Source organism: Sinocyclocheilus grahami, unplaced genomic scaffold, assembly GCF_001515645.1.
Source record: "Sinocyclocheilus grahami isolate Dianchi unplaced genomic scaffold, SAMN03320097.WGS_v1.1 scaffold61.1, whole genome shotgun sequence".
NCBI classification, from domain to species: Eukaryota; Metazoa; Chordata; class Actinopteri; order Cypriniformes; family Cyprinidae; genus Sinocyclocheilus; species Sinocyclocheilus grahami.
In genome coordinates this window covers 117,486-140,230 of record NW_015505240.1, presented here as the reverse complement: position 1 = coordinate 140,230, position 22,745 = coordinate 117,486, and the positions used below count along the sequence as shown (strand labels likewise).

The 22,745-nt window shown below is 36.8% G+C and overlaps 1 protein-coding gene across 1 annotated transcript in view; it reads right to left on the bottom strand.

Annotated features, from left to right (window-relative positions):
• Positions 1–513: 513 nt before the first annotated feature.
• LOC107584611 (patatin-like phospholipase domain-containing protein 7) overlaps positions 514–22,745 on the bottom strand; it is a 29,294-nt gene continuing 7,062 nt past the window's right edge. Inside the window, exons 12-38 of the mRNA XM_016271323.1 lie at positions 21,912–22,040; positions 20,793–20,873; positions 19,488–19,629; positions 18,771–18,854; positions 18,566–18,651; positions 18,326–18,478; positions 18,142–18,219; positions 17,570–17,775; positions 16,062–16,193; positions 14,730–14,853; positions 12,742–12,855; positions 12,560–12,626; positions 12,044–12,193; positions 11,890–11,953; positions 9,954–10,122; positions 8,918–9,100; positions 7,513–7,631; positions 6,438–6,594; positions 5,668–5,784; positions 5,517–5,586; positions 5,313–5,429; positions 4,717–4,865; positions 4,009–4,161; positions 3,781–3,897; positions 3,608–3,692; positions 3,306–3,421; positions 514–1,550 (exon numbers count right to left, since the gene is read on the bottom strand). Of these exons, the coding sequence (XP_016126809.1) occupies positions 1,389–1,550; positions 3,306–3,421; positions 3,608–3,692; positions 3,781–3,897; positions 4,009–4,161; positions 4,717–4,865; positions 5,313–5,429; positions 5,517–5,586; positions 5,668–5,784; positions 6,438–6,594; positions 7,513–7,631; positions 8,918–9,100; positions 9,954–10,122; positions 11,890–11,953; positions 12,044–12,193; positions 12,560–12,626; positions 12,742–12,855; positions 14,730–14,853; positions 16,062–16,193; positions 17,570–17,775; positions 18,142–18,219; positions 18,326–18,478; positions 18,566–18,651; positions 18,771–18,854; positions 19,488–19,629; positions 20,793–20,873; positions 21,912–22,040 (3,324 nt within the window). The 3' untranslated portion in view covers positions 514–1,388. The remainder of the gene's footprint in view (positions 1,551–3,305; positions 3,422–3,607; positions 3,693–3,780; positions 3,898–4,008; positions 4,162–4,716; positions 4,866–5,312; positions 5,430–5,516; positions 5,587–5,667; positions 5,785–6,437; positions 6,595–7,512; positions 7,632–8,917; positions 9,101–9,953; positions 10,123–11,889; positions 11,954–12,043; positions 12,194–12,559; positions 12,627–12,741; positions 12,856–14,729; positions 14,854–16,061; positions 16,194–17,569; positions 17,776–18,141; positions 18,220–18,325; positions 18,479–18,565; positions 18,652–18,770; positions 18,855–19,487; positions 19,630–20,792; positions 20,874–21,911; positions 22,041–22,745) is intronic.

Sequence of the window (22,745 nt, the reverse complement as noted above, 5' to 3'; positions counted from 1 at the left end):
AAATGTGAGCCGTCCTGCATTATGCAACATATGCAAATAAACAAATATTTCAAAATCTTCAGAGTTCTTTCAACACTGGAACTCAAAACAAAAACAAAATACAGTTTATTAGGAATCAGCATTTTAAGACTTTGCACAATGACACTAGATTCTCCCATCAATTGAAAACAATAGCATATTCTCATTTGGTTTTTCAGATGTCCATATTGTGGTTTCTTTAAATTTGGAAACTAACTGACCCTAAACAGCCAATGCTGACAACATAAGTGCTTTCTTTTTTAGCTTTATGACAGTGTTACAACAGATTTAAGCGAAAACTATTGGCACACAGCATTATGATTGTTCCGGAAGATTCAAAAACAATGGCATGACCACAAAACTCCAAATTAAAGTCAGTCATGGCGGCATAATCAAAAATCAAATGATACCTCACACATACACATTAATCAATACTGGCATTGTGGTTAGACCGTTAATATATTTCTGGACCAATATTGAACTCTCATTGTCTTGTATGGCTAGTACTAAGATTAAAAGGCACTACAGGTATCATACAGTGATTTTCACAACAAAAACAAGAAATATAAAAAGTATTGCATTGATAGGCTTGCTTTTGTGAGTTGCATTGTTTGATCACATGCAGCTAGAGGCATGATTAACTCATCAGACACATTCGGTGTGATATACGATGCTGGTTAGTTTAAATCGATCACTCAACTGTCCATAGATTATGTACCCCTGAGCTAGGAGTTACTGACCTGTGTGAAACAGCCAAAATCAACTTGCCAAACAGTCTTTGAGAGGTTTAAATGAAACAAAAAGTCAACAATGGTCATCTGAGCTTATAAACAGAGAACTCTACATTCAATATCACTTTCTTTTTTTTAACTCTAAATCATTATTTCGCTCTTTTCTGCTACTTTCATTTACAGAAGAAATAATCAGCCGAACATGCAATCCAATCTAACTGTTTGTAAAGAAAGTTGTAGCTGATTGTCTTAATTGTGGAATTTCCTACTCTATTGATTAACCAGTAATTCAAGACGGAGTGAAGACGACGCTTGGCAATCAAAAGAGCTCATAGTCAGCATGAAACTTCACAGACACTCTGGGATAGTCTTGAGTTACTGCTCACATGCAAGGCCAGGTATTATTTCAACCTCATGCAATGTTACCCAGCATGTCCATCTTAAACTTCCATTGCAGCAATAGATGTTTTCTTTGGATTTTTTTATGAGAGGGGAAAAAGGCTTGTGTAAATACATAAAGTACTCAGTCCCTGTTCCTCAAGGCCTGGATGTACTTGGTGTGACTGGAATGTGTACAGAAGGCCAAACCCCAAATCATGGGTGTGCCAGTGTTTGTTCACTGCCATGCTGATATCTGGGTCAGTGGTCGGGATGGAGGGATTTTAGTCCTTGTGCTGTTCTTTTGTGGAGGGCTGGAGAACTGTTGGGGCTAGAGGTCTGTGGTGTTTTGGAGGACACGGGCCCTAGGTTTTCCACGTCAGAACGCACACGCTGCCTATGAGACCTCTCGAATTCTTCATCCTGGGCATAAGCATCAATATGATCAGTCAGTTTATTTTTTAGGATTCATAGGACTTTTTGGCTTTTTTCCTCATTTGATGTACTATGTAGACTTACACAGCCTTTCAAAAGTTTGGGGTCGGTACAATTTTTTTTATGTTTTTGAAAAGCCCCCAATGCTCCCCAAGGCTACATTTATTTGACAGTAATAGTGAAATATTATTCAAATTTAAAAGATTTTTTTTCTATATTAATATATTTTTTAATGTAATTTATTCCTGTAACATTAGCCATTACTCCAGTCTTCAGAGTCACATGATCCTTCAGAAATCATTCTAATATGCTGATTTGCTGCTCAAGAAACATTTTGCATTATCAGTGTTGAAAACATTTATGCTGCTAAATATCATGCTACATTTTTTTTAGGATTCTTTGATGAACAGAAATAAATAGCATTTATTTGAAATCGAAATCTTCTGTAACATTATAAACGTATTAACTATCACTTTTGATCAATTTATTGTGTTCTTGTTGAATAAATGTATCAATAAATGTATGAATAAAAACAATATATCTTTCTGACCCCAAACAATGGAATGGTATAATATAAGCTTAAAATTCCCTTCCCAGTCCACCCATTAAATATTTGTGCATGAGGCACAAACTGGTTATTTAGAAATTCATGGTGATGCATACATTAACATAACTTCACCATGTTTTCAATGTCTGTGTGAACTATGCTTGTTTACATACAGACATCTTAAGGATACAGTAGCATTTCTATTGTAAAATTCAGAGAGGTGGTGGAATTTTTTTTCTAAATAACGACTTTAGATTTAGATTTAAGAAACCATGACTAACATTAAAAGTGGATCTAAAACAAATGAAATGACAAAAATTTATGATCAGATAAATCAAATAATCGTGAACCACAGTTGCATTTCTTATTGGAATCAGAGTGCATGACAATGTTAACTTAAAGGGGTCATACGATGCGATTTAAATTTTTCCTTTCTCTTTGGAGTGTTACAAGCTCTTGGTGCATAAAGAAGATCTGTAAAGTTGCAAAGACTAAAGTCTCAAATCCAAAGAGATATTCTTTATAAAAGTTAAGAGTCAACCACGCCTACCTAAAATGGCTCGTTCTAACACGCCCCCACATGTCAACGCCATGTGGGAAGATTTGCATAACGCCCCCCAAATGTTCACGCAAAGAAAGAAGGCGTAACTTTTATTCTCGCTGTAATATTGTTTTTGCCGCCACTGCCATGTCGTGAAGGCGTTGTGTGTTTCGTTGTGAAAGCGAAACTACTTTGTGGATGCAACAAATGCCTCGTTTATAATGGAGTTTAATGTTTGTGTCTCGTCGTTCTGGCCGGGACAAGGCATCACAATATGGTAAGGGGCATAACATTTCCGTCACATGCTTGAGGTATTCGGCCAATCACAACGCACTGGATAGCTGGCCAATCAGAGCACACCTCGCTTTTCAGACCGATGAGCTTTGTAAAAATCAGCGCGTTTCAGAAAGGCGGGGCATAGAGGAGAAACAATGTACAGTATGTGGAAAATAATGGGTTTTTTTAACCTTATACAACATAAACACATTTCATTACACCAAATACACAAAATAATGTTCTTTTTAGCAACATCATATGACCCCTTTAAATTAGGACTGTTTTGGTGCAAGAAAAAGTTGACATGACTAACAAGAATAAAATGCCACAAAAGTATAGAATATGTCCCTTTGAGTCTGCGTGTGTACTATAGACTCACAGTGTCTGCGGTCAGTTCCTCCTCTGTGTGCTCACTGTAATGGTTGTAGAGCTCAATGTCTGACAGTGCGCTCTCTGCCATCTCCTCTTCATATTCTGTATGATACTCCGATTCATCTGTGGGAAAGATGGAGACATTTCCAACCCATTAGCCTAACACACAAATCACACAAAACTAAATGACATCCAATTAAGCAGAAGCAAAAACAGATCAATATGCTGGGAATTTATGCCAAAATCCCTGAAAACGATTGCCAAGTGTGCTTTTAAAAGGTAAACTTATGAGATTCAACATTGATTTACCATCCACAAGAGCTGGTTTGACTGGCTCAATCCGTGAGACAATCTCAGCCAGATCAGTGAAGGAAGCATTTGGACAGGTTACCAACTGCAGAAACAACAATAAATTGAAGTGAAGAACTGTGTCGACACACATTACAACTTAATAGCCTCTCTTTCAGGTGATCCAGGCTCACACTGTTGCTCTGTGTTTTGTGGAATTCCTCCTGATGTCTGTCCTTCATCATCTTTTCCACCACTCCACTCCTGCACCACACATCAAACACCGTCTTCCCATGCTGATAGCCCACTTCCTATATGCGCACACAAACACATGAGGCCAACCAAAAACAATATAAGCACAGAACAAAGACTTAATATTTAGAGCGCAGAAGGAAAAAAAATGTCAAGGAGACAAAACTCACGCTAATCTCATCAAACTTGCCAAACTCAAGTGTGCGGTATCTGTCGATGGGAGGTCTGAGGTATTCACAGTAGTCGCTATTCTTAACAGATTCAAGCTGTCTCACTGAGCACACATAAGCCAGCCGGGCCTGGATCTCAGTCATGTTCAACACCTGAAACAGCCACATACACTTACAATCTTAAATACACAGCAACTTTATAAAAAAAAAAGAAAAAGGAATCTAGATTTTAACATCTCCTGAAGAAAATTCAAGTGCTTATGCATGCAAAAGTGGTTGCCATGAATGTGTTCTGTGTGGTTGCCATTTAATAACATACTAAATATGGCTCAGGTTAATGCAAATCTATCAGATATTTTTGCTGTTTTATCATCTGTGGGGTAAAAAGCATAAATCCAATAGCTTAAAGGGATAACATACCTCTTCTCCATTTGCACAAGTTGCAGTATCATTCATTTGATGATGAAAGTCTTATTTGTGTGTCAACGTTTAATAAATCACAAAAAGTTGACACTTAAGGTGTGGTCATATGAGCAAAATTTTGCAGGCAAAAAAGGTCCACGGTCTATTGTTAATAGTGTAGTGATGTATGATGCATCACCAAATGTGGCCGCACCTTTACAAGTATGAGAAATAGTAATGTTGCCGCTTGCCTTAGAAAACACAACTAATTAAGTAAACATTGCACTTGGCTAATGTCTCCCTCACTTTTACTTTCTCAGCCAGTGGGTTGAGCCGTTTCCATAGCAGCCACCAGCCAGAAAGGGCGTCCCCGTAGTTGGTGAGGTTGGTTTCATCTTGGCTGCCCACATCGATGGCAATAACCACTTTGGCACCCATGGAGCGTGCCACATCCGCTGAAACAGGAAGAGAAGACAACAACCTCAGCAACAATGAACCACCATTATTACAAAATGACCCAATTCTTCAGATCTGATAAACTCTGATAGTAGTGATCTGAGCAATAGACAGCACACTCAAGTCAGCCCACAGTCTATTCACTGAATGTCAGATGCAAATTGCACACAAAAATGGCTCAAAGTGTCATGAAAGTATTATTATTGGGATTTCGACTATTTTAGAACCCTCCCCCAGACAGATCTTTCCTGTCTAAGTGGGCGGTCCTTGGCCAGAATAAGCTAAATAATCTTGGCCCAGACTTTATGCCAATAGCTAAACTATTTTAGCAGGTTTGCATCTATGAAATAGTGTGTTTGTCATGGTATATTGGGATTTGACTGTCAGGAGCTAAAGAGCTTTTACTGCGGGGAGCTAATGTCCTGTGTCCTGTGTAATGTACACACCTGGCAAGTTGTTGATGTAGCCTCCGTCCATGAGCAGATGTCCATCTTTTGGATCACACAATGGTGGCAGGTAACCAGAAAGAGACATGCTGGAACGCACATACCTCCACAGGGAGCCTGTGATGGAGGGACAAGAAACATCAGACATTTATCCTGGTTAAGCAGAGGCTCATAAATGCAGGTGGAGTATGTAACAGTACGGACCGTCAGTGTGCACTCTCATCGTGGAGGCAGTGATATCTGTGGTGATGTTGAAATATGGGATCCAGAGATCCTGAAAACATTTAAGCTGCTGAATATGGCAGATTGTGATCCAGTGTAGGATTCTTTGAGCCAAAATGAGCTAGTTTCCTACCTCTATCTGTTTGTCCTTGAAGACAGCATTAATGCTAGAGTTAAACGAAGCACCAGAAAACATAGAAGTGACAGGGTAGGTCAAGTCCAGCATTTTCTTAAACACTGATGTCATTTCCTGCAGAGGAAGAAAGGAGAACAAAGTTAGCTTTTTTGTGTCCAATTTAAAATTGGAGAAAAATAAAGCAACAAATTGGATTAAGTAAAAAACGAATGAAAATGAATAGAAAAATGAAAAGGAAAATGAAAAGGACAATAAAAGAATAGTAAAATAGGACGAAAAAAGAATAGGAAACAGGAAAGGAAATAAAAATGAATAAGAAAATGAAATAAAAATTAAAGGAAAATAAAAAAAAATAGAAAAAGAAACAGAAAAAGGAAAGGAAATAATTGGAAATAGAAATAAAGAAAATTAAAAGGACAAGGAAAAGTAAATGGGTGAGTGAATGAAAAAAAGTGTAGTAAAACAAAACAGAGCAAAAAAAGACTGGAAAAAAGAAAGGATAAAGAATAGGAAAAAGGAAAGAAAAGTAAAGGAAAAGGAAAATGAAAAAATAATATGAATGAAGAAAAGAAAAGGAGGGAAAAATTAAGGAAAAAGGAACAGGAAACAATACAATGAAAAATAAATGTAAAGAAAAGAGAATAGGAAAAATTAAAAGAAAAAGTGTGCTTGATTCATATTTTTTTGGTGAGCACTGAGATGCATTTTCAAGTAGCACAAGGTTTGTCTCAGGTTTTCGAGTTTTTTACATTACAGTGGTCTCTCACCATCGCCCATTCTCTGGCCCTGATCTTCATCCTGCTGTATCTGCGGTCCTCTGCGTACAGCGCACCCATCATGGAACCGATAGAGGTGCCGCCCACCAGATCAATGGGGATTCCCGCCTCACTCAATGCTCGAATGACGCCCACCTGAGAACAGCCCCTGAAAGAGGGAAGATGTGAAGAGGGGAGAAATAAACCCAGTGATACAAGGCCAGTCAATACATAACCTTTGACTTTGGTTCAGTTCTATTGGACCAAAACAATTATGATGCCCAAATATGGCACCCTCTGTGCTGCTACATTGTCCAAACAACCAGCCCCAAAGTGGACTTGAGCCAACAAAATGGCAACATGACTACTTCTCAAAAGGAAAGTCAGGAGTATGAAAGACAGTCTGCTTGGGCCCAAAACCAGTATCCGTTTTGGAGCATGGAATGTCCTCACCATGTTCGAAACATCAAAATCAGCTCAAATAATAAAAGACTGCCCTGAGATGGACACCACCTGGCAGAAGAAAACAAGAGTGAACAAAAACAACATGGAGATGCACAGTGATGGCAGAACTAAAGAAGATGGGTCTCCTTTAGATCGATCCAAGTGGAAACAAATCGTTGATGTCCCACTTGGGACGAAGGGGAGTAAGTAAATATGGCTTGATTAAAATCAACAACTCGAAACAAGCATTGTGTTGTTCTCTTTTTGAACAGCACTATAGGGGTTTTCTACTCTAAAGGAGACTGGGAAGAGTTAACACTGTACACAAAATCAATCACAGGTTACTACACAAAGGAATGAAGGGAAAAAATAGCAACCAACCTTTAGACACCTCCTGCCAAGCACGGAAAAAACAGAATAGACAAACAGAAGCTGTCAGAAAAAATTTAATTGACAGAAAGAGAGCAACAGAGGCAAGAGGTTAAACAAAGACTGAGAGGGGGTGGTGAAGGGCTTTTAAAGGAAAATGCCAGTGTAGTGTCAACAAGAGTGGGAGTGTGGAAATGCATTCAAATAGTGGAGGTGTTTTTCTTCACTTTCATAGTTTTATTTATGGTTTTTAAAAGGTTTAACAAGTGAATACCTGGCTCCTCCGCCCCCCAGCACCAGCGCAATGGCGTTGCCCGTAAGAACACGGGCCAGACGTGAGAAATCAGAGTGGCGGTCAGCGGGTTTCTGGAACAAACGCTGGTACATTTCTCTCTGAAAACACAAATGACACAGGAACTTAGACCAGCACTATGCCAAAAATTAGGGGCTGGTTATACAAGCTTAGTCACTATGTTAAGACTGTGTCTTAAGAACTAGTCTGACCAACTAGCAGTTATTCAATGGGCAATTGTACTCTTCAGATTCAAATTAGACCAATCTACGTATTTAAGAAACTGACTGAAGAATGACAAGTTATGAAAAGTTTGAAACCAATAAAAATTATGACTTAATCTTACAGAAAAAAAGTAGATGATTGTAAAACTGTCTTAAACTAACCAGCTACAGGATATATGTAATAAAAATGGCAATTACTACAGAATTCCATTTCATCATAAAAAAATTATCATCAGTGGCGGATCCTGGCATTGGAAATGCTCCCCAATCGCCACTCACCAAATATATTGTGACCTACCCGTCATAGGAAATCAATCTCACATGACCTTGGTCTCGAGTTAGACATGCTCAGACCATTAATAGAGCTGCCAACACAACTCATTGTGATAGCCACTATTGGCGAAAAAAAAAACTTTTATTAAGAACTTCACCTAGAACCACATCATTTTATTGGCAACATTGTTGTGTTGCCAATCATACAAATTTGTATTGTCTTTATTCCTATCTCAGCTATGAAGCAGATCAAAAAGGCACGAGTTAGACATGCTCAGACCATTAATAGAGCTGCCAACACAACTCATTGTGATAGCCACTATTGGCGAAAAAAAAACTTTTATTAAGAACTTCACCTAGAACCACATCATTTTATTGGCAACATTGTTGTGTTGCCAATCATACAAATTTTTATTGTCTTTATTCCTATCTCAGCTATGAAACAGATCAAAAAGAAGGCAGCTTTATTTCTTCAAGGTCTTTCTTAAAGATTTGTCTGTAATTGGTTCTACTTTGTGGTTTCTTTTCTTGTTATATGCTGAACAAGACTAAGATTTGCCATGACATAAGTCAATGGAGCTCAAGGACAAACCAGCAGCAGCCTGGGAAACTTGACAGGAATATCAAGAGCGTCTTAAATACATAGAATGTTAACAAATGTATAATTTAAAATGTAGCAGGCATTTTTTCTTCACTCAAGGGAGTGCTAAGGGGTAAAATAAAAAAATAAAATACAAATAAATAAATAAATAGTCTCTAGCAGCATATTGTGGGGTTTGTGCTATCAAAAAGTCTGAAAACCCCTGCGCTACACCATTGCATGGCTTTCAAAATGATTGTTTATTTACTGTTATTTCAGTGAAACCATGATGTAATATTGAGAGCAGCACCAATTTTGGCAGGCTCCTCTTGGAGAAGACCCTGCGGGGGCAGGACAGGTGAAGGTGCCTGGAGATCCAGCTCCGCATGTTGAGCCATTCGGCTGTTCCTTTGGGAGGAGGGCCGTCCTCGCGGTGCAACAACACCAGCTGTTTCTGCGCTCTCACCGCACTCCCCTCTAACATACGTTCCAACTGAGAGACAAAGAGACAGACAGACATAGAGAGGACTGAATAGCATCCTTTCAAAACTAGACAACACTCTGTCCAAATGCATTATAATAATTTTTTTTTTTTAATGGAACGCACTGAATATAGAATTAATCCATAAATATAATAGAAATATATTAATTTCTTTCAGGTCATTTTGTTCTAAAGAATAATTATTGACTGGAAAGGTGCGCATTTAACATCCACATCCTCTCTCAGCTCTTTTCATGGGAATACAATTATCCATTTCAGACTTGTTTAAAACATCTGAGCTTTGAGTTCCTGATTCAAAGAGCAGCACTATAGCAGTCGTACCCTTTAAAGCCTGCAGGACATACACGATCAGCAGGGATGTTTGCTCTACACCAGACCTCTGATCCAACTTCAAATGCACAGGCTGGACTGTCGAAACCCCTGGATATCTAAAACTTTTCTCCCTCGTGCACGTAAATGATTCATCTCTTGCTCTCTAGGAAAAGAACTGAGTAAGTCCAGCAGTTCAACTGGAGTCCCACCAACATGGTTTATTACTGCCTGTGATCAGAGCAATTCAGCTGTGACTTATAGTACAGAAGAGTAGGGGCCATTTTTAGCCCAGTGCGTTATGGTTCAAATGACTTAATGTTTTTTGGGCTCAACCTATAAAAGTACCTGCCATTCTGAGCGAATGATAAATTAAAGGCCTTGAAACCCATTTCATTTGAGTTGGAAGAGGTTTTATATTAAAGACTCTTCTATTTCTAGAGGAAGTAGCCACAGCTCTGAATCTTGGTATGTGATATTTAGCACCAGTTCATGTCAGCGTTTTTCACTCTGTGATGATGTAACACCATCATACCTCTCCCACGGCTGGGTCCTGCTCTCCCAGTCCCACGATGATGATGCAATCGGCCTGTCTGATGCAGCGCTGAGTCCATGGAGTGAGTGACACATCTGTCTGATATAGGACTATGCGATGGATGTCTTCCTGCTGGCCCAGCCAACTCGATAACCTGTACTCATGCACACTGGCATAGAGAGAGAGAGATTATTTTCAGCTACTTCTCATGGTATCAGCAAATAAACTGATTTGTTCCCTATATAGTAAGTTATTTTTTTAAAATGTAGATAACCAAATTGTTGAACTTATGCCGTTTATAAACATGCCAAAGTCGAAGAGTCAGGTTAGGATGGTCCAAAATTAGAATTCATCCAAGATTAAAATGGATAGTGAGACTACGGACTATGACTATACAGACAAGACTACAATGACATATGTGATATATTTAGGATTCAAATGACTTTAGTTGTTCATTTATGGAACATGTGAAGACCTGTAGGTTTCCCACACCTTTTAACCAATGAATAGCCATGACGCATCCAGGACCTTTAAGCATTTGTGACTACTGGATAAAGATTTTCCAAAACATTTTAAGCAGATGCACTCAAAAGTGAAATATTATTTTCTATATATTTTTTAAAAATCTATAAAATAAATGTAAATGTGTATAGTTCATATATATATATGTGTGTGTGTGTGTGTTTGTGTGTGTGTGTGTGTGTGTGTGTGTGTTACTATCCCGGTGTCTGTTCTTTTGAACTGTTTTCACAAAAATATTAAGTAGAACAACTTCATATATATATATGTGTGTGTGTGTGTGTTTGTGTGTGTGTGTGTGTGTGTTACTATCCCGGTGTCTGTTCTTTTGAACTGTTTTCACAAAAATATTAAGTAGAACAAACATTTTTAACATTGATAATAATAATGTTAATTATTAATTATTAACATTTCTTAAGCACCAAATCAACATATTAGAATGATTTCTGAAGGATCGTGTGACACTGAAGACTGAAGCAATGACTGCTGAAATTTAGCTTTGCTATGACAAAAATAATACATTTTAAAAAATAAAATAGAAACGGTTTTAAATTATTTAAAATATAATTTTTAAAACATTTTTATTGTAATAATATTTCATAATATGCATGTTGTTATTTTTTATTAAATAAATGCAGCTTTGGTGAGCTTAAGGGACTTCCTTCAAAAAAAAAAACCCAAAAAAATTATCACCCCCAAATTTTTGGAATGTTAGTGTATATAATGATGCCATGCACTCTAAAAAAACAAAACAAATACTGCTTCATCTAACACCATGTGAAATTTAACAAAGACATTGCTACGAAGTTTGAGTTTCTAATGAGGACTAAATTTTGCACAGATTAAATTTTTTTGCAAATTTGTGAGCATTACAGTCGGGGGTCCTGTTCTAGCTACTGATGAATGTGTGTCGGATCCTTGTCTCTGTGGATCCATTGCTGTTAAACTGTCCAATAAACATGTGATGGATGAGAGCTTGTCAATATTCTTGAGAGAAACCAGGCCAGTATCGGCACTTAAAAGTTTTCTAAATTAAATTCAAACATAAAACACCAAACTCAGACCACAACAGAAACAAACATCAGCAACAAGGAGAAAGGAAGATCTCATGCTGGGTTAGAGGGACAGGACTCATGCGGATTGTTTATTTATGGGGTTATCTGTGTTGTTCATTTACATATCACAAAACTGCTTTCATCTCTCTCATCAAACGACTACTTTAATGTGTAAAAATAAAAAAAGATGAGTGTGATGTTGTTTTTCAGGCAGCTGAAACACACTCATCCTACAAATCAGCATGTATTAACAGTGAATCTACATATTCTGATAGATGGAGTGGCCACACATTTATATAAACGAATATTTGATGCCATATAAACATTTCAAGCTATTATCCAATGACACTCTGATGCTGTACCTGTCTAACGCAGCAGAGCCGAGGCGCTGTTTGATGATGTCACTAGTCAAGAGAAGAGTGGGGCCTGGAAGACATAAATTTGACAAACTTCCTCTCCAATTGTAAACCTTCTCATCTTTTTGATATAAAACCTATATAAATACAGCATCCTCACCAATAGCTAAGAGTGCATGCTGAAGTTCCAGGGTGAACGCAGTCAGAGGAACCTCCTCTGATACCGGGAGCACAGTGACAGTGGACAGGTTTGAGGCAGGGTTCCCCGCGTCCCATTTACTACCAGGTGTGTGTAGAGCTAGACTGCGAGCTGGACGTTAAAATACAGATACAATGCAGTTGTTATGCAATAGTGAGTCTAGAAACCTTGGCCTTTGATGCAGGAAATGAAAATGAAACAGTGATATGCTGAAGTTCCAGGGTGAACGCAGTCAGAGGAACCTCCTCTGATACCGGGAGCACAGTGACAGTGGACAGGTTTGAGGCAGGGTTCCCCGCGTCCCATTTACTACCAGGTGTGTGTAGAGCTAGACTGCGAGCTGGACGTTAAAATACAGATACAATGCAGTTGTTATGCATTAGTGAGTCTAGAAACCTTGGCCTTTGATGCAGGAAATGAAAATGAAACAGTGATAGTTTTATATACACACACACACACACACACACACACACAAACCTGTCAAAGGTCCATTAACTTGCTGGAGTATCTTCTGTCCAAGAAGGTGAATAAGCCTTGTGACCACCTAATGAGATCAAATAGAGATAACGAAACTGACATTATACAGGCACAGAGAGGCCAGAGAAACTCTCATCACTGAGGTTTCTGGCTATAAAGCAAATGCAGTGTGGCTGATATACCTGTGGGAATTTTCTCTTGATGGAACTGAGAGCGCCCTCAGGAAGTTTAGCCAGTTCTGAGTCCCGAACAGCGTGAACCGTAGTTGCTCTGTTCTGATGGGTCAGAGCCTCCACCTGCATTCACACACAAAAAATCCATGTAAACATAATTCACTGATTGACTTTGAAGCTTGCTTAGGTACAAATAAAACTTTATTTGCTTGAAAAAAATCTTTTTAATATTTTTTAAATTTTAATTTTTAACAAGTACTTGTTGTGAAGAACCTTAAAAATAGAAAGACTGCGTTAAAGGGACATTTGACCCAGAATTGGGGTGGTTCACATGACTCCACTGTTGTTATTGATTAAGAAAAATAGTTTTTGGTAAGTGTCATGAATCTAAACTAAAATGAAATATAAATATTATTTGAAAAGCTTGAAAGAAAAATTTAAATTGTTGCCTTGGCAACTAACCGAAATAAATAGTTCTGGTTGAAGCACTAAAAGTACTACAACTGAAATAAAATAATTTAAAGCTATATAAAATTATATAGGTTATATAAGCTATATATATATCAGCTACTGTTTTTGTTATATATATATATATATATATATATCACAAAATTACTAAACTGTAAACTAAAATGGAAACCAAAACTATAAAAATCTAAGTTAGTTCAAAATCAAAATATTAATCCTTAACCGTGGCTTGTGCACTGCACACATACCAGCTTCATCACTGTGTCTGTCACGCGACTCTGTTCCCCTTTCGGGATGTCTTTACATTTATTTTGAAAGATGAAGCTCGCGATTATGGTAAGGGGCGTTACATTTCCGACGAGTGCTTGCGGTGTTCGGCCAATCACAATGCACTGGGTCAGCTGGCCAATCAGAGTAGACTGGGCTTGTCGGAAAGGAGGGACTTTGTAGAAAACGAAGCGTTTGAAAGAGGCGGGGCATAGAGGACCTACAATAATGTACAGTATTTGAAAAATAATGTGTTTTTTGAACATTAAAGCATGTCAACATATTCTGTTACACCAAATACACAAAATAATTATCTTTAAAAAAAGCATCATATGACCCCTTTAAAAATAATAGCATATAAATGATACTAAAATAACGCTGTATGAATTCATTATTCCAAGTCTTCTGAAGTCATACAACTGCTTTCAGCAAGTAAATGAAATTTGTTATTCATGAAAAAGAAAGTCGTACACGGTTAATATTGAGAGAATTATAATTTTAGCTCCTAATTTAGACATATATTCCTGTTATTTAGACAAGATATTTTTGCTCACATACAAGAGCAAACATCAGCACCAACAAAACTCCATGACGTAGACTGAGACTAAATTTAGATCATCAAATCAGGCCTTCATTCACATCACTCACATCCATGGACAATGAACCACCACTGTTCTCCCAGCAACGTAACCATGGCATCGACATGGACAGGTATTCTTAGCAGCATAGGCGTCACCATGGAGACGCAAATGGCATCAGCCAATCACAACAAAATGTTATGAATGACGAGTTACTAGTTACTGGGAGATACTGGGAGTTTGTTTTCTCTAATGCACACCTGATTAGGTGGCACAAATTCACTGAATACACCAATGCAAGTAAATGTCACCAAAGCTATTCTAGGAGATGCACATACATACAAAAGGCTGACTTTCTATATAGTACATATGCAGCATTATATAACATGGAACAATATCTGATTCATCCTTGAGTCATCTTAGCAAAATATACAGTTATAAAACTCAAGGTACAATAATTTGGTTGCTAGCACAGTTTTTAACCATTACACCACATGATACCTATAAAACTGATTTTGGTGCGGGATGCTGATTGGTGACTATACAGATCTTTAGGACTTTATTGCTTAAATATAAATGCTTTTATGGTAATAAAGGAGCTAAATAAGAGAGAGATAGGAATACGTTTGCTATGACAAGAAGACGCTGTATTTCAATATATGTTGTGCATGTGGAAAATCTCACCACTCCAATGAGATCTCCTCTGCCGTACTCTCCAGTCAGCTCTTTTTTCCCATCCTCCTTCATGATGACAGAACGCAGGCGGCCGCTGAGCACTATAAAAGTACTGTCAGACTTATCACCCTGCCTGAGAGAGAAAAAGAGAGAGAAAGGATGAGGTCGTTTATCATAGAAGATTTATGAAATGCTGAGGAAGCTTATCTGTCTCAGCAAGAGGGGCAGAAGAGAAAAAGAAATCGCCAAGTTTATTAGATTGTATTCTGTCCAAATTTCTTACTGAGGAGGCATAGGAAAAGAAAAGAAAAAAAGATAATAACAATAGAGTTTATCTGGAAGCTCCTCTCAGGAGAGCCAAAAAACTGTTATTACATTTACATTTAGTCATTTAGCAGACGCTTTTATCCAAAGCGACTTACAAATGAGGGCAATAAAAGCAGTCAAAACTAACAAAAGAGCAACAATATATAAGTGCAAATGACAAGTCTCGGTTAGCCTAACGCAGTACACATAGCAAGGTGTATATATATATACATATACTAGCCAGTGCAAATTGATGAACAGAGGTGTGACATGTGTTCTTTTCTGTTATGAAGGACATTAACTATTAATATAAACACTACATGGCCAAAACTATGAGGACATGCAAATGACACACTTATATGTGCTTATTGAATGTACACTACTGTCTGTAAGGTTTTTCTTTATTTTTTTTAAAGTCCCTAACATTCAGCAAGGCTCCATTAATTTGATTAAAAATACAGTAAAACACTTGTATTGCAAAATATTACAATTTTCTATTAAATAACTTTTTTTATATTTTGATATGTTTTAAAATGTAACTTATTCCTGTGAGGGCAGAGCTGAATTTTTAGCAGTCATTACTCCAGTCTTTAATGTCACATGATCCTTCATAAACCATTCTAATATGAAGATTTTTTTTTTTTTGGTGGAAACCATGATTTTTTTTTTTGATGAATAGAAAGTTCAAAAGGACATCAGTAATTTGAAATAGAAATATTTTGTCTTTTGATCAATTTAATGCATCCTTGCTGGTTAAAAGTATTAATTTCCTTTGGAAAAAAAATATTTGGACAGTACTGTATAATTTCAAAAACCAAGGGAGTTGGTCTTCATTGTAAGACTTTCTGCAACTGGATGCAGGTGAAATGGTAAAAAATGAATAACCTGCAAATTAAAAGGTTACATTTGACCAAGCAGTGCACTATTTTTACTTATTTATACTAATAAAGAGGTTGAAGGTTGAGAGAAAGTAAATAGGGTGAAAGGAGGAAAAAAAAAATGTAACCAGTAAATATGTGAGAAAATGAATTGGACCTGTAGACAGCTCTGCCCGCCTCCACAGCCATCCAGTCAAGGGCAAAATCAATCTGCCTGACGAAAGATGACATCCTTCTTACAACTGTATGAGCCACATTCAGCACCACCGTGGGCTCAGCTCGCATGATCCTGACAACACACAATGTGTTATAGAAGCGATTCAACATGTCAGCTGGAGAACCATTAAAACCAGCAACCAGAGTGAGCTTATGTTCATTATTTGCCTGCCAATGTCAACATGAAGTTAAATTTGGATTAAAAATGTACGTATAACTATGTATTATTCTACTATGTCTTGGTGCAGGTGATATTCATTTCACATGCACAGAAATAAGCCAATTATAAAGAAAATCACTTGCACATAAATGACACTTTTTTTCCATAACAGTCTATTATAGCCATATCAATTAATGGATAATTTTACATATCAGTCAGACAGACCCTTCCATTTAAAAGTTTGGGGTCGGTAAGATTTTATAATTTTTTTTCAAAGAAGGCTATTAAGCTGACAAAGGGTGCATTTATTATTATTACAATTTTAAATAAGTGTTGTCTATTTTAATATATTTAGCAGTGTACTATTGTGATGGCAGAGCTGAATTTTCAGCTCCAGTGTCTTCAGTGTCACGTGATCCTTCAGAAAGTCTTTTAAAATGCTAATTTGGGCTCAGAAAACATTTCTTCTTATTATCACAGTTGAAAATGGTTGTGCAGCTTGATATTTTTGTGGAAACAGTGATATGCAATGTGTTATAGAAGCGATTCAACATGTCAGCTGGAGAACCATTAAAACCAGCAACCAGAGTGAGCTTATGTTCATTATTTGCCTGCCAATGTCAACATGAAGTTAAATTTGGATTAAAAATGTACGTATAACTATGTATTATTCTACTATGTCTTGGTGCAGGTGATATTCATTTCACATGCACAGAAATAAGCCAATTATAAAGAAAATCACTTGCACATAAATGACACTTTTTTTCCATAACAGTCTATTATAGCCATATCAATTAATGGATAATTTTACATATCAGTCAGACAGACCCTTCCATTTAAAAGTTTGGGGTCGGTAAGATTTTATTATTTTTTTTCAAAGAAGGCTATTAAGCTGACAAAGGGTGCATTTATTATTATTACAATTTTAAATAAGTGTTGTCTATTTTAATATATTTAGCAGTGTACTATTGTGATGGCAGAGCTGAATTTTCAGCTCCAGTGTCTTCAGTGTCACGTGATCCTTCAGAAAGTCTTTTAAAATGCTAATTTGGGCTCAGAAAACATTTCTTCTTATTATCACAGTTGAAAATGGTTGTGCAGCTTGATATTTTTGTGGAAACAGTGATATGTTTTTTTTTCAGGATTCTTTTTTGAATAGAAAGGTCAAAAGAGCAGCATTTACTTGAAAAACTCTTGACCCCAAACTACTGAATTTTAGTGCATGCCAAATTAAAGAGACTGCAAAAAAAAACCTGGACTAACATTAGAAGTGTGGACTGAAAACCTACTCATAGAAGTGTGTTTTCGAGATGGACAGGAAGCTGCAGTCCCGATGCGCCCGTACGGAGAAGATAAGTGGCTCACCCGTCAATACGGCCAGCTGACCCACCAGCTCTCCTGGGTGAGCCACAAACAGACACGTGTCCACCTCTCGGTCAATCATTCGCTGGTACACATGCAGTGTGCCCGAGATCACAAACTGCACACTTACATCCTGAGGGACACACACAGTCAAGAAAATCATTTTGACAGAGTAACACATTAGAAATCCATTGAAATGACGTTGCATAACGATTCACACTGGCCAGGTTTCAAAATCTAGTGAGCTGCCTGTTTAGACAGCATTTTGGACATCACTGGTCTTCTCTTGAAGCAAAAGCTGATGTAAAATTTGGCATCAATATTACGCCCCCTTCTAAGACACCTAATTTTGTATCCATCCTTATGTAATTCTATGTTAATGAAAAGCATCTCAAATCAGTCACTATTTTGGTTAGCAAGTTGTCTGTGAACACAAACAGCCATTCTACTCACTGGTTTTTTTAGCCATTTCATATGCATTTTCTGTGTGACGTCTGACCTGATCTCCTTGGTGAGCTACAACAGATCCAGCTTTAACTTGATGGAGTGTTACTCTGCCCTCCAGCAAACTGGGGTCCTGGACACACACAGCACCAATAAAAATATTCAACACAAACACATAAATCAATCTAAACATAAATAAACCATGAACTCATATCCCACTAATGGAGCTGTATTTTGACCTGCAGCGGAATAATCCCCAGCAGATCCTTCTTGGCGGCCTGGTAAATGGCACCCACTTTACAAGGGGGAACGTCAGAGTGTGGTGCATTGCTTATGTAGTGAATCACAGTGGACGGAGCATGCTGCATGGTCACACTCTTCTTCAAAATGGACTGAAGAGCATAAAACATCAAGATCTATTTTTTAATATCTAGAGATATTCAGGATGAGAGGGAGATCAGATGGAGGAGGGAAAAAACCTTGTGAATGACAGAACTGGATGGAGTATCATCTATGGTGACTCGGGCCCGTTCATAAGCCATGTTCAGGTCATTTCCTGCCACTCCTGCACACAAACACATAGAAACCAGATCTAGTTTACTACTAGAGGTGCCATTTCTCTGTAAAAGCAAATAGGTGTGGAGTGAATAAGAGTGGATAGACAGATGATAGGTTATCTGCTACCTGAGGTCTCTACAGGCATCGAGACCGAGCGAGACCTCTGCGTGGCTGTGGATGTGTTTTCATATGAACCAGCTTGCCCTCCATCTAAGTGATGAAACATTTATATCACTTTCAAAACAGCCATGTACAATATTTCTGTAAATCTGTATTTTTGTGAAAAAAACCTTGACTTCAGGAAAACTGTCCTTAGGTGAAAGCAAAATCTGACAAAAACACTAGAAGCAAAAATATTCATATTACAAAGGCAATATTGCAAATGCAGAAAGTTTTTTTTTAACTTAGGGTAAGGCTTAGTCTGTAATAATTAAAGGGTTCCCATCCTGGATTGTAAGATTTTAGTAATGTATTTGATTGTCTCTTATGCTTACCAAGACTGTATTTACTTGATCAAAAACACAGTAAAAACAGTAATACTGTGAAATACTATCGTAAAAAATACTATTTTAAAATGTAATATATTCCTGTGATAACAAAGCTACTTTTTCAGTTATTATTCCAATATGCTGATTTAGTGCTCAAGAAACATCTGTGGAGGATTTATAAAGGATTTATTAGTGAATTAATCTAAATTTGAATATATATTCAAACATATATATACAGTATATATATATATATATATATAATAATACAATAAAGAATGAATAAATTAATATTATATATAATATATATTATATATTATATATATTATATTACTATATATATATAGTAAACGTGTACCCGAGTCTGTCAAGTTCTCTCCAGAGCTCTGCAGGTGCTCGTCTTCTGTTTGTGTCTGTAAGTGGGATCTGCGTGGGACTCTGCTGGGACTCCCCTCAGTGAGCACACTGTTGACTGCGAACAGCGGCACTGCTTGTCTCTCCTACACACACACACACACACACACACACACACACACACACACCCATCTTCAGATAAACACTTACAAGCATCTGACACACATAAAACAATTTTTCTGGTCTAAAGTAACAGCCAATGACTGTGTGGTGTCTTTCTCCATAGAAAGATCAATTCAATAAACAACTTTTAACTAGTTAAAAAACATAAGACTCCTAATTACTCATAACAATGATTTGTGGGTCATTGAAGCTATGCTTATTTTTTTGTGTCAAGGTTAATTAATTGATTCAATCTTTTTTTTCTTATTTATTTTTAGAAATTCTGTTATTTACTAATCCAAAATGACTAAAAAGTACCATAAAAGTGTAATTAAATTGTTTTGAACAACTATATTTTTACAACTATAGGCACTATATTTTAAATCTTCTAAAGCCATACAACAGCCTGACTGAAATTGAAGTCATAACTTTTGCTGAATATACTTATAAAGGGTTTTCAAAACCATATGAAAAGCAAGAACATAACATTTTTTTATTTACTATTGAACCTTATTCATTTTTGCGCTTCAACTCATCAGAACAGCATAAACATCACAAAATGAAAAAAAGCAGAACATCACAAAATGATAAACGTAAGAACTGCACTGAGTTTATGCTGTGTTGTCACGTAACCTTGCCTGCTGTTGGGACTAAATTGTATTTATAGCCGATGGGAGAGCACTCAAATTCACAGTGCAAGCCAAAAGTACTTCTTAAATCAAAACGGAAAACAACTCCCTTGGCCTGTCCATGCAATGAGAAGAGAAGAGAGTTACGTGTGTGTAGGGTTGTGCTGTGACATGCAGTGATGGCTGATGGGAGATTTCCACCCAGAGGGTGTTAAAGTCAGTGTCCTTTAAATGAAAGCCGAGGTCTTATGATCCATGTTATTCAATCTAGCGGAGTTTTACGGCTCCAGCGCAGGAGTGATTATGCCGATGGGGGTTAACGTAGCATGTAATAACACTGAGAGTGTGTGTGAGAAAAGCACATATTTTAGAAGTGATAGAGAGAGTGTGTGTGTGTGTGTGTGTGTGTGTGTGTGTGTGTGTGTGTGTGTGTGTGTGTGTGTGTGTGTGTGTGTGTGTGAGACCCTAAAAGTAATAATGCTGAGATGTACGTATGTACTCTGTACTCTTTCTCCAACCTGATTGAAAAGCTCGGTTGTCAGTCCCAGGTAGTTGTGAAGTGCCAGGAAAGTGACTCTCTGCAAACGCACCATGATTATCTAAACAGACAGAAACAAGCCACAAATTAATTCATTATTGTAAATTACTTTAGTTATTTCTGTTAATAACAGTTTGCGGTCTCACAAATAATATGCCAGTGTCTATGCAGTAAAATGAACCGTATCATGGGAAAAACAGGATTTTCTTTGCTCTTTTAACTAAAGATGTTTGATATGCAATTTAGACATAGTCTAACTTTTCACATCACTATCTTTCCCTGCACAGCCAGACCATTGATGAAGAATGTAAAACATACAAAAATTGTCACTTTAACTGTATAAGTAACTATCAACATTACATATTATATTAATATTATTCTTTATTTATCTGTATCAGGCAATATTGGATATTCATTTGTGTTAATTTCCTCCACTTTAACATTTTGAGATAAAAGCACAACCAATTTAATAACACTGTTAAATGTAATCTTTCAATAATATTAAAATGAAATTTTACTATTGTATATTATATAAATGTTGTGATACCTAAATTCACATGTAACATTTAAAATAACTTTATGACAACCATCTTAGCTTTTAATGTTTTATTTAGTTTTAATTCATTTAATTGTATTGAATTTTAATTGTAGTATTACTATCACTAATGTTAATAATAATAATAATAATAATAATAACACCAATTTATATGTAGTACTATTACTAGTACTAATTTTAATATAGGCCACATAACGGTTACTAGTCATAATATGAAATTAATTATTGGCTTAATTTTTCCATAATTTTTTTTTTTTTGGGAACCCGTAGTATTCAGTTACTTGGCTGCCCTGAAGAACTACGGTGTGTATTGTGCTTTCATGTAGAGATCTAAAGGTACATCAGCAAAAAATTTATAAATAAATAAAATAAAAACCTTGGTGAACAATTAAAGTGGACTTTGTAGGGGGAAAAAACATGATTTAAAAAAACAAAAGGTGTATAATACGGCCCATTATTACACTGTGGTTGAGACAGATGTTCAGTAAGATAGAGGTCACATTGATGCAGAAAGCCATGTTAGAGTTCCAAGCCCCGCTGTACCTGTATGACTCTCACTAGAGTCTCTGGGTATTTCTCAAACACTGACTGGAACGCTGAGGCAGGCAGACGCAATATGGTAGACCTGACCGCCGCACGAGCAAACACAGTCTTATAGGGAGCAGGATAACCCTGGACACACACACACACACACACACACACACCCATCTTCAGATAAACACTTACAAGCATCTGACACACATAAAACAATTTTTCTGGTCTAAAGTAACAGCCAATGACTGTGTGGTGTCTTTCTCCATAGAAAGATCAATTCAATAAACAACTTTTAACTAGTTAAAAAACATAAGACTCCTAATTACTCATAACAATGATTTGTGGGTCATTGAAGCTATGCTTATTTTTTTGTGTCAAGGTTAATTAATTGATTCAATCTTTTTTTTCTTATTTATTTTTAGAAATTCTGTTATTTACTAATCCAAAATGACTAAAAAGTACCATAAAAGTGTAATTAAATTGTTTTGAACAACTATATTTTTACAACTATAGGCACTATATTTTAAATCTTCTAAAGCCATACAACAGCCTGACTGAAATTGAAGTCATAACTTTTGCTGAATATACTTATAAAGGGTTTTCAAAACCATATGAAAAGCAAGAACATAACATTTTTTTATTTACTATTGAACCTTATTCATTTTTGCGCTTCAACTCATCAGAACAGCATAAACATCACAAAATGAAAAAAAGCAGAACATCACAAAATGATAAACGTAAGAACTGCACTGAGTTTATGCTGTGTTGTCACGTAACCTTGCCTGCTGTTGGGACTAAATTGTATTTATAGCCGATGGGAGAGCACTCAAATTCACAGTGCAA